Source organism: Panthera uncia (genome assembly GCF_023721935.1).
Source record: "Panthera uncia isolate 11264 chromosome A3 unlocalized genomic scaffold, Puncia_PCG_1.0 HiC_scaffold_11, whole genome shotgun sequence".
NCBI lineage: Eukaryota > Metazoa > Chordata > Mammalia > Carnivora > Felidae > Panthera > Panthera uncia.
The window spans coordinates 58,720,640-58,740,444 of NW_026057578.1; the positions used below are offsets into that span (position 1 = coordinate 58,720,640).

General features: G+C 40.7%; 1 protein-coding gene across 6 annotated transcripts in view; it reads left to right on the plus strand.

Moving 5' to 3' along the window:
• The window catches only part of AFF3 (ALF transcription elongation factor 3), a 565,834-nt gene that overhangs the window by 284,208 nt on the left and 261,821 nt on the right, over positions 1-19,805 (plus strand). For all 6 annotated transcript variants that reach the window (XM_049650171.1, XM_049650172.1, XM_049650173.1 and 3 more), the window contains one exon: positions 4,648-4,695. In XM_049650171.1, the coding sequence (XP_049506128.1) occupies positions 4,648-4,695 (48 nt within the window). The remainder of the gene's footprint in view (positions 1-4,647; positions 4,696-19,805) is intronic.

Sequence of the window (19,805 nt, forward strand, 5' to 3'; positions counted from 1 at the left end):
AGATTTCTGCCAAATACTCTCCATACTGTCATTTAAGCCCAGGGCTTCCTGACACTGTTATTTGAAGTTGTTTGTCCTGACTTCAGTCCTGGTAATTTCTCAGCTTTAATAAGCATCTTTCCTAGTAGGGAAAGACCTGATGTCTGTCCAGACCATCAAAACTCATGGTTGGAACAGTCATTGGGAGGACCCAGTGTAATAATCTTACATACTCCATCTACAGGGATGAAGGACGTATTTGAACAGGCATCTGTACTGTATTTCTCTCTCAGTGAATTTCCTTTTTAGAATAGGATAGTAGAAATTTATAGGATTACAGGGAGAAATATCCATAAGAGCAACCCGTCATTTATATAAATCACTTGAAATGAAATTAAAGTGTGGTATTCAGGGGAATTGTAGTTTAAGGAATCAACCCAAAGTTTAATTTGAAGAATGTTTTTAGTATGTTGTGTATCTGGGTGAGTCTACCAAGTGAACATGAAGCCAAGTTTTTCTTGATTGATCATTTTAAGGTGCAAAATAGAAAGTTACGTGAGAACTTAGCATTTACTCTGCCAGTATGTTATGCAGTAGAAAAGAGTTGGGACTTAGAAGTAGAATAAGAGAAATGGTTGTAAGTTTGAAGACAGGTTTTCCAGTTGAGATCATTTATCCCCACTGCTGAATTCCAAAGGAGATTGTTCCAAACACCATTGAGCCCTGGCCGGACTGAGACTGTTCCCTACAGACTCTATGATGATTGCCTGAGGCTGCTCTGGAAAGGAAGTAGGTTTGGGGCAGGTTCAAACAAGAGCTCTTTGATCCAGTTGGATTGGAGTGTTAGAATGGTGAAGTTTCCAGAGCAGTCCTAGGATAAGGCACTGGGGATGAGAGGAGGGAGTTATTAGATGTGTGTCACCAAACTGGAACTTTTGGGTAAACAGGAGGGATGTGTGTAGGAAAAGATAATGAAATATTATAAAAAGCATTTGGGTCTCCTAACCTGTCATGCTTTTTAAGACTATTTTTTCTTGATTTATAGTAATAGACATGTATGTTGTGTTCTTGCACTATGAGCAACAGTGGCTGTGCCTTATGCTTTTTGTTATTAATCTTTTAGTGATGAACCAGCATGAAGTAATTTATACAAAGAGAATGTTCCTATTTTAACTAAAACTTACCAAATAACCCATAAGGAAATTAATCTTACCTAAAAGTTCTCAAACTATTAGATTAAAGACCTAAATATAAAAACTAACTGTAAAACTCTTAAAAATAACAGGGGTACATCTTTCAGAACCTTGGATTCAGCAGTGGTTTCTTATATATGACACCAAAAGCAAAGGAACAAAGGCAAGAAAGATAAAATGGACTTCATCAAAACTAAAAATTATGTACATCCATGAACTACCAAGAGAGTGAACATACACCCCATAGAATGCAAGAAAAGATGTGCAAGTCATATATCTGATAAGGGTCAAGGATCCAGAATACATAAAGAACTCTTACAACAAACAATAGGAAGACACACACACACACACACACACACACACACACACACACACACACAGTTAAAAAGTGGGCAAAGGACATTTTTCCAAAGAAGATATGCAGATGACCAACATGCACATGTAAAGATGCTCAACACCAATAGTCATTAGGAAAATGCATATCAAGCCTGTAATGAGATACCATTTTATGCCCAGTAGGATGGGTCCTAACAAAAACAAAACAATGCAAAACCAGAAATAAACAAGTATTTGTGAGGAGTTGGAGAAATTAGAACCTTCATACATTGCTGGTGGGAATATAAAATAGTACAGCTAGTATGGAAAAAAATTTGGCAGTTCCTCAACAAGCTAAGCATAGGATTGCCATATGACCTACTAATTCAATTCCTAGTTATATACCCCAAAAAACTGAAAGCAGACATTGAAACAAAAATTTGTTCATGGATGTTTATAGAAGTGATATCACAATAGCCAAAGTGGAAATATCAAAATGTCCATCAATTTACAAATAGATAAGCAAAATGTGGTATATCCATACAGTGGAATATTATTCAGCCATAAAAAAGAATGAAGTATGATACATGCTATAACACAGAGGAACCAGGGCGCCTGGGTGGCTCAGTCTCGGCTGTGCATCTGACTCTAGATTTTGGCTCAGGTCATGATCTCATGGTTTGTGGGATTGAGCCCCACATCAGGCTCCACACTGACAGCATGGAGCCTGCTTGTGATTTTCTCTCTCCTTCTCTCTCTGCCCCTCCCCAGCCAAATAAATAAATTAAAAAAAAAAAAATGAGGAACCTTGAAAACTTGAAAACATTATTCTAAGTGAAACCAGCCAGACATAAAAGACTACATATTTTATGATTCCATTTACATGAAATATCCAGACTAGAAGGATCCATCAAGACAGAAAGTAGTGGTTATCAGGGGCTGGGGAGAGAAGAATGGGGAGTTCCTGTTCAAGAGGCATGGGGACTCCATTCAAGGTTATGAAAAACTTATAGAACTAGATAGTGGTGGCATTGTGACTGTATTGAATGCCAGTAAATTATACCCTTTAAAATGGTTTAAAATGGGGGCGCCTGGATGGCTCAGTCAGTTAAGCCTCTGACTTCAGCTCAGGTCATGATCTCATAGTTCATGAGTTCAAGCACTGCGTCAGGCTCTGTGCTGACAGCTTAATGCCTGGAGCCTGCTCAGAGTTCTGTGTCTTCCTCTCTCTCTGCCCCTCCTCTGCTCATGCTCTGTCTGTCTGTCTGTCTCTCTCTCTCTCAAAAATAAATAAAAACTTTAAAAAATGGTTTAAAATGGCAAATTTCATATTTTGCATATTTTACCACATGCATGCGCGTGCACACACACACACAGACACACACACACACACACACACACACACAAGAAGTTCCTAAACTTATATAAACCTTGTAGAAACCCTGGTAATGAAATACCTTTGACAAATGAACTCAGATTTGCCAACAGATTATATTTCAAGCACAGCTTTGGGACTGGGGAAAGTTTCTGGAAGTGAAAACGTACATGATTGAGAGTCAGGAGTCCTATGTCTGGTCCAGGCACTGCTGTTATGTGGCAAGGGGCAAGTCATGTAAACTTTATGGGCCTCCATTAGGGGACCTGGACAAATTCTCTCAATCATGTGTGGGACCTTTTCAAGCTTCCCATATCTTCATTCACTCTGCCTCCTTACCCAGTATGAAGGGTAGAATATTTCAAACAGAATGCTCTTCCACCAGGTGAAGGGGGTGAGGTGGCACACACAGGGGTGGTTAGGGTACAAAGGTGTGCTCTTTGGCAAGCCTTTGCAATATTCCCAAATCTTGGAGCCAATTATGGTACTCCTCATATTTCTAAGACTACAGGAAGTAGGTTCATTCATTTCTTCATACAGTGTCCACTAGCCAACATTTACTGCACATACTCAGGACAATGTGAAGCACAGCTGAAAGACCCAGAGCCCCTGAATCTGTGGAGTGTATGTTCTGTGGGGAGGAAGTATCATGAAATAGCTAGTTACTGAGTGTGATGAGTGCTCTGAAGAAGTAAATGTGGCTGAGGATGAGTACTCCAGGCTTAGCTACGGCTGCTCTGAGGAAGTCCTGGTTGACCTGTTATCTACAGGGCGACTTGGAATTAACCAGGAAACCCAGGAAGGGGCACATTTGCTTCCCTGATGGAGAGAGAACTGTGAAGAGGATGGGAGAGCGGGTTTGGAGAACACTATGAAGACAGCCTCGTTCTAGAATGTCACGCTGAACTGTGGGCAGCCTTGTTGAATTAAAAGGCCAGGGGAAGTGGCTCCCTGAGACCACAGTGGGCACTTCTACCAGCCGATGCTGCTTTCATGTCCCCACCATACCACTTCCTGTGCTCTGAGCTATGGAACCAGCAGTAACCACACAGCATTTCTGGAACTTAAAATGCTCCCCAGTGTCGGCTCTGACCTGAAGCCACCATTCCTCAGAGTCCTTAACATCTCCACAGCACAGGGCAGTGTGGGTCACAGAACAAGTGGCTGTGGAGTATGACACCCAGCATGCTGTGCGAATGTTGAGAGGATATTTCTCCTTTTGGTCTTTCAGTTTTCTGCTCATCAAACCAGTAAATCTGGGCTTTGAGGATGGTGGAACTACCAGACTTTTACATAAAAAGTGGGGACAGACTTTTACTTAAGCCTTAGCAAGCCACTGGACTCGGCAAAGCCATTGCATGTATTTGGTAGGTGAACTGGTTCCACTTTTGCAGTGGAGGCCACACTTCCACACATTGGTAGAGCCCAAGGTGAAGAGCTCACCCCTGTCTGTCGGCTGCTATCCTCCCAGAAGCCTGCCCTGCCAAGCATGGCCATGACTGGAGGGCCCCGAGCTAAAACTCAGGTGTATGCAGTGCTCCTGGCTGACCTGTCCACTGTGCCACAGAGGGGAGGGGAGCAGTCATAGCCGTGACTCGTGCTGCCCCATAAAGGAAAGGAGCTCATCAGTAAGCCCCACTTCAGGCATCCCTGGTCCAAGCTCAAGTTTAGAAGCTTATGTGTCATCTTTTCTTTGTAACCATAAATCTGTGCTCTCAGGCTAATTCTGTTTTGTTTTTTTTTTTTTTTTTTTTTTTTTTTTTTTTTTTTTCCCTTTGCTTTCAGGAGAGTAGATCTGGAGACACAAACAGCTGTGTTGAAGAAATAATTCGGGTAAGGAGATTTTTTTTCTTTTTACAAATCTTACCAATTGGTTGGACTAGATCCCAAATAGAAGGAGGCATGTGGCTGTGTTGTCCAAGGAGCCTATTGTTTGCTTCTTGTTTGAGGTTTACCTTTTCTGAAGGCAATCATATAAGTTGTCCAAATGCTGCTTTACAAAAGCAATTCTTCTTTTAGAAATCTAGGAGCTACACATCAACCCAGTGCCTTTGTACAGGCTGAGGTGACACTGTATTAAAGTGATCAGCTGGGAGACAGAAGAACAGAGTTGAGATGAAAAATATGGTCGTGCTTACATTTGGATGCCCCATTTGTCAGCCTACTATTTAAAAGCATCCTTTAATAGTCCTTATTTCCCAGTCAGGCAAGGGTTGCCTTGTTAGTTTTCTCCTAAACTTAATTAGAATCAGAAGCACTCTGACAAAGAGGTGATGCTCACTGTCTGAAAATTTATTTCCATATTGTTTTGCATCTTACTAACGTTTTTGCCTATTACTGTCTGACACTGTCCTTTTCATCATCATCATCATCATCATCTCTAGTAGATACCCTTCATGAACCAGTTTCACACCCAGATTCACTTAAGCTGGGCTCTCCTGCCATATTAGTGTTTTCTTGAGTATTCAAACTTGTAATCAGGATGTCATCTTCAACCCATATTTTTTCTTCACTCATATTTGTTCAGGGGAGTGACCTAATAATTTACATTCTCAAAAAGCTGATATTACACTGGGAAAAACACCAAGACAAATTAGACCAGATGGGATGGCAATTCCCTATAAAGAAAAAACCTTTATTTTAATATGTTTCTAACTTTTGGACATCCTACACACTTTTTCTTGAATTGCTAATGAATGACAGTAATATAATTATTTGGTTTAAAAATTTACATTAATCATCACATTGTTTTCAGAGGCAGATTTTTTTTTCTTCCTGGAAAGCATTATTTCATGAACCTTTTAACTCTCAAGTTAACCAAAATAATTAATTGAAGTTTGATCTGTTGAGTTCATAATGATTTTTGTTTTTCTGGCAGAGATTAATATAGAAAACAGTTGTCAAAGTGGGTAGCTTCATTTCTGGCATTTCATATATGTTAAATAAAATACATATTGTATTTTATATCTGTATTATCTCTAACCTGGAGCTTTGTTTCAGATTAAACAACAAATTAGTGTGAAGTGCTGATATACTTGCCCTATTTCTCTTTTGACATACTTTCATGTTTGGAATCCAAATATTCAGTGATAAAGCCATCTTCCTTTGATTGGTTATCGTATTTATGTCAGCAAAATGCTAATAGCAGTACACATCTCTCCTTTGATTTCACTATTTTTAAAATCCGACCCCTTCTTATCCTTCCTTATCTTTTCTGAGGTTATGGTAGAAATCTGTCATTTGACCTTTCTTTGCAGCACTCCAAACAAGGCTTAAAGTGTGAATACAGGCTTGAGCAATTCACACACCAAAAGGGTATAGTTTAGGTAACATAAAATTCACTTAAACCGAATGCTGCCGTCGAGAGTTTTAAGGCATTTTTTTTTCAGAAGAGAGCTGAAGAAAGTCTTATACCCCCTCATCCCACTCCTACTTCCTGATATTCCTACTTCCTCATATTCCACTGGCACTGGCACTGCCAGAGCCTTCCTGGAATCAGTCATGGAACAAAAGGGAAAGTCTGGACCAACCAGATCATTGATTTGTAAGCATGTGCAAGGTAAAGGGCAGTGGAGATGATGAACTCATCAGGAGATAGCTGAGCTCTCTTTAATGTTCTGATCTTCCTAGAGCCCATGATGAGTGGTCCAGGATGGGAGATAGTATAGGGTCAGAGGAAACAGAGGTGATAGTGGTGCTGGTGTTGTCCAGGTGGGCCTTTTCTCTGTCCTCACCTGTCAACCTGTGGTGTTAGTAGCCGTAGTTGTTGCTGAGGGAGCTCCTAGATGATCACGCCAGTATTTCCAGGTTTTGCCTGGAATGTTTTCCTGGCTGTCCTCTGCCTCGCTCACACCAGTCATTCTTCAGAGCTGTCTTCCCCGCTTGTCCTAAGCATGTCCTCTCTTCCAAACACAAGCACAGGGCGCCTTCTCTGTTACAGCCTATTGTATTTATTGTGTATCTGCCAGATGTCAGTATTCCTCCCACACCATGGCCCCGATGTCTGGAATTGAGAATCAGGATCTTGTTGAATGAATAAATAAATGAGTACGTGAAGGAAGGAAAGAATCCTCCAAGGGAGAAGGAAGAATATCATTGTGATAGCTCACAAACAGATTCCATTTACTCTAAATCTTGGGCATGACGTATTGGCTTAAAAGCAGTGGGTTCCCATGGATAGATAGTCTTTGTGGAGCCCAGTTTTCCTTGTCACTTTCTCTCCCCTTATGATCAGCGAGGTAAACCTAATGTGGTCCAGGTCACCAAGGTACTTGGTACTTATAGCCATCTCTCTCTCTTATTGTGGAGAATGAGCAGGTCATAAAGGCGCCTTAAAATAATGAAAATTGAGATATTCATTTAACAAGTGTTAGCATGTCCTTTCCATGTGGGAGGTACAGGGAGAACAATAGCAGGCCAAACAGACATGACCCTTTTGAAACCAGTGATGTGCTGGAAGATATAGATACTAAGTTTTATTTGTAATCTTATAAATAAATGTCTAATATTAATTGTGACGAATACTCAGGGTGACTCTAATTTTAGGTCTTTCATGAGGAAGCAACATTTGGACCAATAGTTGGAGTTTGAATAGAAAATTGGTATAGGAGAAAAATGTTGAGGCTGCCAGCAGAGAAACAGGAAGAGTTTGGCTAGTTAGGGACCCACAAAGGGCAGTGAGCCCAGAGTGGCTAGAGTGTAGGTGGGAAAACTAGGCAGGAGAAGCCAGGTAGGGCTGTTCCTTTTCAGTCATGTTTAAGATATGTATAGGGGAGCCAGTGAAGGAGCTGAGCCAGAGTAACGTTATCAGATTAGCTGTTTAGACACTCTACTCTAACTGCTTTGTGGAATGGATTGAGAGGAGAAGGGGAAGAAGAAAGAGGAGGGGCTGCTGCAGCTGTCCAGATGAGAGATGCTTGGTGGGGCACTCACGGGCATGGAAACATTGAAGGAGATGCTGGTTTGAGGGGGAGGGATGAAATAATAAATTAATTTTTTGACATGTTGAGTTTGAACTACCTTTGAGGCAATCCAGTAAACATGGAGAATGTAGATGAGCATACATCCGTCTGGGGCTCAGAACAGAGGTCTAAAGCTGCAGGCTAATTTTGTTGGTAATAAAGCCACAGAAATAGGTTAATCTACCCGGAGAGAGGAGAGACCGAGAGGCAATGAAAGCTGAAACTCAAACGTATAAGGGTCAGGGAGAGTAGGATCCCCTTGCAAATGAAAGTGAGAGGGCATGACTCAGGAAGTTGAGGAGTAATAATGGCCATGGAAAGTCCCAGAATCCAGGGAAAGAGAGTTTCAAGCTCAACAGTGTACAGGATTTCTGAGGGGAGAAGAGAGACAAGAATTGAAAACCACTCTGGATTGGACAACAAAAAGCTCCTCAGTGGTTTTATTGCATGCTGTTTCTGTGGAGTAGAGGGTGCAGCATCCAGACAAGAGAAAACTGAGAATATAGCATCAGTGAGTTGAAAGAAATTTTATGAGGAAAGGCCATGGTTCCCATTCAGGGCCTTTCCATCTGCAATCAATCCTATAGATAATAACAGGTACCAAATGATGAAGAGCTAACATTTGTGGAACATTTATTACAAACGAGGAACTGTTCTCAGTTTCTTGCTTGTGTTAACTCATTTAACCATCACGGATGCCCCATGAGTCAGGCACTGTTAACATCCCCATTTTACAGAAGAAGGAAGTTAAACACAGCTTGCCCAAAGTCATACAACTAGAAAGTAGTAGAGCTGGGATTTTAACGAGCACAGTCTGGCATCAGCACCCTCTCTATCTTATCTATCAAGCTTTCTTATTTAAATGAAGAAGTCCCCCTGGCTCAATAATGAAACCACTCAGGCATTTTGCCATGAAAGGGAGGTTTCCCATTTCCACGTGTTTATGATTCGGAAGTGCCAGATCATGCATTTGTGCACTTGAACTCACAGAGGTTTTATGGCCAACGTTATCAACCTCATCTTTAAACTTCTTCCTTTCCTCTCTCTTATTTTTGCTGAGGTGACTGTTTTCAAGCCATTTGAATATTACATTATATTCTAAAGTGTAATTATTTTTTACTCTTACTCAGAGAATTTTAACCCTGGGACCTAATAAATCTGTGTATTATTGCAAAATTCAGTTAACCGAGGGAGAAATTATAACTGAGTTCTATGAAGATGGGCGACACAAGCTAGGAGCCCTCATGGCTGACATATGTTTGTAAGAGACAGTTTTTTAAGTTACACTATATTTCATTCTTAAAGGTTCCAGTGCTGTAATACTTAGGTGCTTTCTGTAGCATTATCCATTAACGTAGAATGGCATTAACATTTGTTCAGCAAATAAAATCCGTTTACAACTTAATGGGGTTGTGCAGGGCTGGAATCTAGGATGCACAAATTTTATGCAAGACAGCTTTAGATGGAGTTGTTGAGGAGTACTACTCATAGCGTGGTGAGCCTTCCTAATAAAGAAGCCAATGATTGAGATTCTGGTTTGGGCTCAAAGGACGAATTTAGAGACAATTTCCACATAACATCAGAGCCGATTATCTTCTTAGTTTTCATCTTTAGTCACTAATTCAGTTCCAACTTCATAGAAATCTTTATAGTGAATATTTACATAGAGTTGCATTTCTGTTGGTAGGAAAAGGGTAACTGGTACTTGTTTGGATTCTGGAGACCCACATCAATTTCTTGACACTACAGTTGAACAACTTCTAGCCCAAAAGGAAACTCCTTTCCTAGAAAGTTAAGGAGCCTGCTGGACAAGATTTTCGGTTTTGATTCTGCGAGATCTGTGAGTGAGGAAAGCATTGAAAGCACCATCGTATGACGTGCACATTATCATGGCCCCCTGACATGTTCAGACCCTCATGTGGGCCAAGACAAACCTTGTGCTTAAAAGTCTACATTTAATGAAAATATATTAGCCACTCTATAGAAAAAATAGAGAACAAACAGACAACTTGTTTTAAGTGACCTATTTGGGTCATTTGAAAAAATGGACCTCAGTCCAATCTCCCCTGCTTTAGACCAGATGGGCTTTTTTTTTTTTAATTTTTTTTTTAACGTTTATTTATTTTTGAGACAGAGAGAGACAGAGCATGAACGGGGGAGGGTCAGAGAGAGAGGGAGACACAGATTCTGAAACAGGCTCCAGGCTCTGAGCTGTCAGCACAGAGCCAGATGGGCTTTTTTTAACTCATGCTCTTTCCTTTATTAATTATTTCATTTGTTTCAAACAGTAAAGATTTTGTTAGTGACAAAATGAAGCCCACAAATGGCAAAATCAGTCCATGTATAGCTTTTCAGGAGCCCCATTAATACATCCCATTACTTGTTGTAGTGAAATAAAATCAAAGCAAAAGTAAACTTGATGTAGGCCTAGAGAAATTGACCAGACAAAACCTACAAGTCTTGTCCAAGATGAATTATTGTTTGGTAGTGTTTTGTTTTGATTTTTCTTTTCATATTTGATCATCTGAATGGATAGAGACAGAAATACCACAATTTATATTTTATTTTATAACCATAGATGCATTTTTACGAGATGTTATTATGCTAGTCCTTTTGGCCAAAACCACAAACCCTACTTAAATGACTCCATTTCTGCTTGCCAAGGGCATTTTTGTACCTGTGAGGAGTATCCATTGGCCTGCTCCAATGTTTCAGGGCCATTTGGCTACTCTCTGTAGACTTTGCGATGACTCTAGAGGTGTTCAGTTTCTAACAGACATGAGGCAAGAGACCGCTCTAAATCAGAATTTGCTCTGAGCCCAGAGATTTTGGGGTGATGGCCAGAGGAACCTCAGAGGTCCAGAAGCTCCTGTTGGGCACAAAGGGCTTTGCCTTTCTGTGTTTACCTGTCTTGTTCTGATGCATACCATTAGAAATTACAAAGGCATTTACAGAACCATGGGGATAGAAGCCCAAAGGAATGTTAGCAGCCCATGTAGCTAGAGGCATGTGGGAATATACTTTCTGCTCTGACAGTCAAGAGTGAATTCTGATACTTCAGCTGATATCTTTTCATGGGTGTTTGTCAATATTTTACTATGAAGGTGCTGACTGAAAAAAAGAGGAGATAACACAAATGGCATGTTAACAAAACCTAGATGCCACTGGGTGTCATGGAAACTAATGGTGCTGTGTGCCTCCTGCTGTACCCAGGCTGTTAAAGACTAAGAGATGTGCAAGGGAAATGTGTCAGCCAGCCAGAATGCATGAAGGGCTGGGCTTCAGGCAAGGTCAAAGACCCAGTTTCAGTTTCTCAGGAAGATATTTGGAGAGTCTCAGCATTACATTAGAGGACCAGAAGATTAAAAATACTTGATTTTGTAAGTGTTCTGTTGCTCTTGCCTTATAAGGTACATCAAGAGATCAAAGAAATGAAGAGATTGAATGTCACTCAACAAGTGGTAGATTTACTCTGTGCCTTTAAACACTTGTAAGACATGCAAAAGGGACCAGATGCTTATAGAATGAGTAAGAGAGAGAATGTGGGGAAGAAAACAAACAGCTCCTCTGAAAGGTGCTTTGCAGAGTCCTACCCCAGCAACATGGGAGTGTAGGAGGGTGGGACAGAAGCAGAGACTGCGGTCGACTGTCAGAGTATATGTGGTCCATTGGGTTATACGGTGTCACCCATCCATGCCGCTCAGCTTTTCACAGCACCTCGCGGTATTTTGCTTCTTTGTGTTTCAGCGAGTTATCATTTCCAGAAAAATAAGTGCTTAACCTTGGATCACATAGAGCAAAACTTGCAAATTCTTATCTTTATCCAAGAATGAAGTTTACCATTGCAATGTGTTTTTTGTTTTACTTACAGAAAATACCAATACACAGATTATGATGTCTGATACTTTCAAATGTATAAGTTCCCAAAGAACATATTTATTTTTAATCTTTGGTTCCCTTAAGTGCTGTTGTTCAGCAGTACAGTGCTACTATTTAGTGCTAGCCATTTAATTTGCTTCATGTCCTTTGCTAAATTTACCTAATAGAACGAATGCAATTTTATTTTTTCTTTCCTATTTCTGTGCTTAAGTATAATATAAGCATATGTGTTCATTGGACTTTGAAAACCTTACCAAAAATCAAAACTGATAATTATTTATATAATTTTTATTTTAAGTCCTTTTATAAGGAATATTTCAGAGTGCTAATTAAAAAGCACAAAAACAGGGGCACCTGGGTGGCCCAGTTGGTTGAGCATCCAACTTCAGCTGCAGTCATGATCTCACAGTTCGTGGGTTCGAGCCCCGTGTCGGGCTCAGTGCTGACAGCTCAGAGCCTGGAGCCTGCTTCAGATTCTGTGTCTCCCTCTCTCTCTTCCCCATCCCTGCTCATGCTCTGTCTCTCTCTCTCTCAAAAATAAATAAACATTAAGAAAAAAAAATTTTTAAGCACAAAAACATTAAAATATTAGCCAAAGTGATATTAGTACTTAAAATGTGCAGACAAATAAGATTCTCCTTGTTTGTAAAAGTATTTTTGGAGTGTGATGTATGTATATATGCATGCGTGTAACCTTTGTGTCAGGAAATTTCTGGCATAAAGAGTCCTGTGACCTTCTTCACCTCTACCCTACATTTTATGCTTCTCTCTCTCTGACTTGGAAATTCTCTCAGGCAGCTGGTTGTTGCAAACACGTTCTTGAATACAAGTCACTGAAGACCTCTTCCTACTGTTTCCATCCCATCAAGATTCCATAAGGGCATGGCCATCTTTCCCCCAGAGAGCTTGCCAATTTTAGCCTGTGACTGGCACAGCCATGTGTGAGGCATTGCCCTCCTTTGAGGAGGGTCCCTCTGTGGACGCGCCCCTCCATTAGCAGGACACCATTGTGCTTGGTCCCTTGTCCACTCTCAGAGCCTACATCAGCCCTGAGTCCCTCCAGGACTTCTGGGATGGAACAGTGAAACCTTTTCTCTAGCAGCCAACTCTGGGGCTGGATCATGGACCCCTCTAGGCACCCAACCAGTTGTGACCTCTCATTTATGCTGAATCCTACTTCCAGGGCAGGATCACATTAGCTGGCCTGTGCTATTTCCCTTAAACAGTGACTTGCTCCCACTAGAGCTCACTGTCAACGTGGTCTTCACCAGGCATTGCTGCTCTAGGTGTCCTGCGGTCTCTCCACCTTTGCCCAGTCAGTGTTCCTCAATTTTTTCTCATTATCCTCTTCTAAGGAATCTTACAAGACATTCTTCCTAATTGCTACTCAACAAAATTCTAATACCACAAATATATTGTACATCTATGGATGGTATGTGTATCTGTGATTTATACATAGAGAGTAAGACTTTCTCATCCCCAAGAATGAGGTTGATCTGGCTTAGCCAAGCCATTCCCCTTGCTCCACACCTCTGACATCTGCATCTCCTTCCTGCCTCAGCAGGAGCTCCACCTTCTCTGGAACTCAGGAAATAGATGCTATTAGCATGAAGCCCTCGTCCTGCTTGCTTCACTGGCCAATTTGCCATCCTCTGTCCTAGGCACTGGGGGTACTGCAGTGAACAAAATAGGCCTAGACTCTGCCTTGCCAGACTTCCCACGTTCTGACCTTCTGACAGACCTGGAAACTTACCTGAATCTCACCTACCCCTCCTTCCCTCTTTCCTGACTTCTGGCCAATCCCTCTGCCTGTGCTTTGGAGTCCCGTTCACTACTGCAGCCAACTCAAGAGCTGACAAGTGCCCTCCAGCCCCCATCTATTGTAGTGTCTTGTCCTCAGGGTAAATATGTACACATTCTTTCCATCTTTGGAAAAGAGTTTCTTCAAATCTGTACTCCTTGTGGCTCTTCCCTTTTCCGGTAGACTCCCCTGGCAAAAGTCCCTATGTGCCTTCAGCTCCACTTTCTCATCAACCCACCGCTGTCCAGTTTCTCCCCATCCACTCCTCTGAAACCATTATACCAGGGTCAACGGTCCAGGATAGCTTCCCACTAAGCTCCGAGACCATTCCCAGTATGATCTTTTGTGGGGTATTCAATGTGCTGACTGCACATTCCACTTTAAAATGCACAGGCCTTAGCATCTCTCACCACACCCTCTTGGGTTTATTCCCAATTGGTGGTCCATTTCTTCTTGGTCTCCATGGACCTCTCTTCTTGCAACTACCTTTATCCCATATGTGTTAGTATTCCTAGGACTTCTGTCCTAGCTCTTTTTTCTTCTCACAGGCTACAGTTTCTCCAGCTTCTAGTAATATTTGTGCCATGATGGGTGTTAAGTGTGTATCCCGAGCCCAGCTCTGTTTCCTGAGTTTCATGCTCATCTGTCCAGCTCCACTTATATGTGTCATGGACCCCTCCACACTAATGCCACCCCATACCTCTGCTGATTCTTCCTCCAGCAGGGGCTGTCCTCATCCACCTGGCTTCTCAAGCCATTGGATTCTCCTATCCACACTTGCCACATTCAGTTCTATACCCAGTCTGTCAGTCTGTCTCATGAATCTCCCTCAAATAAGTCTGCTTCTTTCCATCCCTGTGCTGCCCTCCTTGTTCAGTCCATCATCCTTTCCCACCTAGATTGTTCCATAGACCTCCTCCCTGGCCACCTGCCTACCAGCTGCCTCCAGTCAGCTTCCCCAGTGTAGGAAGAATCCGCTTTCCAAAGCATGTTTGCTTTAAAAACATTTTAGTGGCTCCCCTCTGGGTTCAGGACAGAGTCAGATTCCTAGATGTGGTCTGTAGAGCCACACAAATCCTAGTCCTGTATCACATTCCAGCCTTATCTTTGGCTACTGCCCATCCCACACTCTCTACCCCACTTCTGCTAGAGTAATGTCAACACCTCTCCCTCACCTCTGGGTTATCTCATGTTCTTCTGTACCCACAGAGCATGCTCTGTCTACCCCTCCCCCCAAATTCCACTGTTTTCCTGCTTATCTTCCAAGCCTACCTTGAGATGTCACTCCCTCCAGGAAGCCTTCCTGATTCCCAGAGTCTGAGTTAGAGGCTCCTATTCTGTATTCCCCAGGAAAGCTATTGTTTATTCTTATCACTTCACTTATTACCTTGAGTCACAATGGTCGTTCTTATCCCGCATTAGGCTGTTACTGTCTATCCCCGGGGGCTGTCAAAATGACATGTCAAAATAATGCATGTTTAATAAATACTGAATATATGGGTGGAGAATAATGAATGGATGACTTTGACGTTTTACTCAATGTCTGTTCCTGCCCTCTACCTTGTCCTTCCAATCCTGCAACAAAAAATGTTGAGGTGCTATGCCCCTAAACATCAGTTCTCCAAGGACAGCCAAGACTGTTGTGTGACCTGGGAACATTAGGATGCATTCTACAATTAGCAGAAATGCAAGAGAGATGAAAACTCACCTCTTAACTCCCGAGGGTTGGAAGTGAAAAGGAGTCCAGCAGCTTTTGCTGGCATACACATCGGGAGAGCTCAGACCTTCGTATCTGCTGCTTATGTTCTGATTATCTTTCATGAGACTGAGTTTTTCATTTTGATAGATAATGAGTATAATGTACAAGTTGAAGAAATCAAGATAATAAATTTGCAGGGATAATTTGGTTAATTACCATGTTGCTGCTCATAGAATCAAGGGCTGAAAGTCAAAGCTATTTCCACTGCTAATATGCTCTGTGGAAAGCAGTTCTTAGAACAATTAAAACACATCTACCCAAAGCGATCAACTCAAGATATACATTTTAAAATTGTATTTTTAATCATGAAAACTTCACAGAGCGTTTTCTGTTACTTTTTCAAATTAAGGGGTGTGAAATTAAAAATTTGCTACAAATTACTATTGTACCCACAGAGAGAAGTTGAAAATAACTTCTAAAATAGAAGATGATAATTTGCAGATTAAAGAGATAAGGGCCTTGAAAAATTAGACCATCTATCTAGATATTAATCATATATTTTAAATAAGACATTTTCTATAGTTCTTTTATTCATAATTATTTAGATCAGCATAACCTGATAAAACTTAGAAACCTAATTTTTTTTTTCCATTTCATTTATATGTTGTTTTGTAAGTTTGGAGAAATTGGATCTGTAGTTGTGCAATTATTTTGTTTTTATGGTAGTTGGATGCAATGCAATGTAAGTGTTTTTTAAATGTAGGAATTGGGGGCACTCCCACAGGTGGCTCAGTTGGTTAACCATCCGACACTTGATTTTAGCTAAGGTCATGATCTCATGGTCATGAGATTGTGTCCCACGTCGGGCTCCACACTGAGTGAGAAGCCTGCTTGGATTCTCTCTCTCTCCCTCTCTCTCTCTGCCCCTCCCCGTTAAAATAAATAAGCATTTTAAATAAATAAATAAATAAATAAATAAATAAATAAGCAAACAAGCAAGCAAACAAATAAAAATAAATGTAGAGACCGGAACTCAGATATTTTGCATAACTTTTAGAATGTGCTCCCATATTTATGGGCATCTTGTTTTGTTCAGATTTTCAAAGCTGTCCACACAGCCCGTAATTTCAGAATAGGTGACCCAGCATCGACATTCTTTAGCCTCCTGCATTAACTAGGTTTTGCATGTGTAGGTTGTCCCATTTGCACATAGTACCATTCCTGGGCCTACTTATATCTCAGAAGTTCTGGAGAAGTGCTGTGTTCAGTACCACTGCTCATACCTTCACTCTCCAGAGATCAGCCCTCTACCAAATACTGTTTTTCTAAACAATTTCAGTTTCTGATGATAAATCAGGAAACATACACCTCTTCCTGTGTCTCCAGTTATCAGGTTTGAGAACAATTGTCACATGCTAACAGTAGCGGCTTTATTTTCTTCCCTCTCTCTCTCCTCCCACTAAAAAGATGTGCCTGTTTGTGAGGATGTGTATCTTTTTCTCTCCCTGAATTTCTTAGGACATTATAGAAGTTATGACCAGTTATGGCAGTTCACTGTTTATTATTACAGGTTTTTCAGTACAAGGTTTTAATTTTAGTGGCTTATTTTTGTGTTGTAATTCTAAATAATTAGAGATCTGTGGTTGTGTGGAATTAAAAATATTAAAGATTTCATGTTATTTTTTAAACAAAATATTTACGAACATTGATTAGGCTTCTGAGCTTTGATCAAAAATCTTAAGATCAGCAGGCTTATTATTGATGTATTATACAATAATTTAAAACTCTATCCTCAGCTACTTGTAAATATCTTTTTAGTAGTCTCAAATAAAGATTTACTTCTGTATGTAGAGTACATATTTCTTTTTAAATTACCCTGAGATGCTTTATTAATTAATTTACTATTATCAAAATACTTATATCCACACATTTTTATGAATCATTTTAGTCTTCCCTCCCCTGGCAATAACTTGTGACCTAACAGTATTTTTGGTCCATTTTTAAACATGTTTTTGAATTCAGTTTAGTGGTGTATATTGGGAGGTGGGCTGGAGGAGTGAAGAATAGGCTTTTCAAAATAGAACCTTTAAATTTAGCTAAAAATGTTAGTAACAGCTACTAAAAACTGACCAATCCCTGAAAACCTACCCAGGCTGCTTCTCTGGAAACCAAATTACATATTAAGACCCTGGTAATTCTGAGACTCAACTCGAACTACAAAAGCCATTTGAAAATCCCATTGCATATAACTAGGGAGAAAGAGGCAAGGAAGGTAAGAAAACCGAGCCACATGCAATGAAGAAGATGGTATTGCACAGGAAATGAAGTGCAACAGGTTCTTTCCAGACAGTGAGATAAAAACCTCTCCTCTAGTCTGCAAAATATGCATTTATCATTCTGACTTTTTAACTTCCTGTTTACTTGTTTATTCACCGTCGTCTCTCACCAGCCTCTTCACACCCATCCCAATCCCAGACTCTGGAAAAAGACAAAAAATGAACACTGAGTTCTTTTGGAGGCTAGTTCGTTATTGTTGTATGAAATGAGGAGCCCACTGTGATATGAATAAAGACTCTGAAGCAGATTCCTAACATGTTTAAAGTGGTGTAAATGGTGGGGGAGGAGGGGTCATTGTAGCTGGCATCATCTAGAAAGATCATCAGCAACCCTTGAATAGTTGAAATGATTAATCACTTCAGCACAAAAGAACACAAAAGGAGATTTGTTAAGAATAAGCAGGGGACAGAGTGCTAGCTCCAGGGGTGACATGCTTGTCTGCTTAATAATGTATTTTTAAAGTGTGTGCCACATCAAAAGCAAAGCACATGCAAATGGAGGAAGATGAAAAGAAAAGGCAGTGAGCAAAATATTTGGTGAATTAGAACAAATGTTTAGGAAATCAGATGAGCAGTAATTTTGATTTGAACATTTTAAAGATGCATTCCCTTCCCCTATCCTCTCCCCCACCCCCAGTGTGCTAGAAGCACTGGGAAAACTCATGGTTCCTCGAGGGACATGTGCTAGACCTTGGACACTGAAAATGATGAAGAGCTGATCAAATCAATATTGCATCATAGCCTCCCTGTATTTAAGGTGCAGGATTTGAATAGCTCCTTGGACTAGAGTGAATTCCATGGCTTAAAGCATCAGAAAGTATCATAACAGCAACGCTTAACATGTATGGATGGTTAACCGTGCCCTTAATATCTATTACCCCTTTTAATCGTCACAGTGATCCTATATGCTGTCATCCCCATTTTACAGAAGAGGCAGTGGAGACGTAGAGAGTAACTAGGAGACGTGGTTAGGATTTAAACTCAGGTCTCCGGAGCCCAAGCTTGTAAATGTAATGCAGTGCAATTTTTTTTTAAACTATGAATATTTTCAAAACAGAAGACTGAGCAAATTCTTCTTGTGGGGATACATCAAGACTCTCGCATCTGTACCACTTTTTTCTTATAGTCTTGAGGAAACAAAGGGATACATGATGGCTGCATCTGTTGCCACGGTGGTAAGAAGCTGCAAAGAGTCTGTAAGGAGTTAGATTGAGGATTGGTACATGCCATGTGGCATGAGGGATGCACAGTGAGCATAGAAATACCGCTGATGGTTCTTTAGGAATTGATCTCAAGTGTATATTCATGTGTAAACTAGTTACTAGTAATATGCCTTCAAACTCTGGGTTCTTCTGCATCAGCCTTTGTTATATGCTGCCTTGTATGGAGCTGCACGTTACTGCCCATATTACCCCTAGTAAGAGCAACATCAGTCAGTGCTGTCCTCTTCCCCACAAGGCAGGAGGGTAAAAAAGGATAGTCCAGAATTCCAGGTGACAGAAGCCCAGGCACCGCTGACCGCATGGGTATGCGTCGCACCAGAGCTCCAGCTTGTGCATCAGATACTGCTGTGTTCAACAACAGCACTGCCCCCAGACCGGCTGGGTAACACTGAGCCAATATAGATTTCAAGACAGTGCACATTTTGCCCAGAAAAAAAGTCATTGTTCTCACTCACTATTTGATATGGTTGTAACACCCATTGCTGGATAAATTTGTGAATACACACATCTTAGTGAGTCAGCATCTAACAAAATATTTTCATTCATCAGAGGCAGTTCTGGAGGTAAACCAATTTTGTAAATCTGTGATTGAAATAAACATTTTATTTTGGAACTGATGACTGTTAGCTGCTGGTATACTTGTGGTTAGGGTAATTGAGTATTTTCAGATTCATTAGCAATGAATTTCAATCTATGATATCTAGCTGTAGAATATTTGTGAAATTATCTTTACTGCTGCAAAACGATTGCTTTGCTAAAGGCTTCCTGGCTATAGGAAAAGATTGGCCTGGGATTAACAGCAAACCCCACTAAAGAACCTGCTTACAGTTTCTTTAAAACTTAGTGTTAATAGGAAAACAAAAGTGTTGGAAATCATTGAGTTTGACTGACAAACAATAAAGCTTGGAATAAAACCAAAGCCAGTGGGACATTATAAATTACTTTACAAAAATGGAGTTTTTTATACAAATGTTCAGGTGCATGTACTAAGTAAAGTGGCTGCAGAGGGAATGAGTGCAGACTACACCCCCTGGTGGAACATTT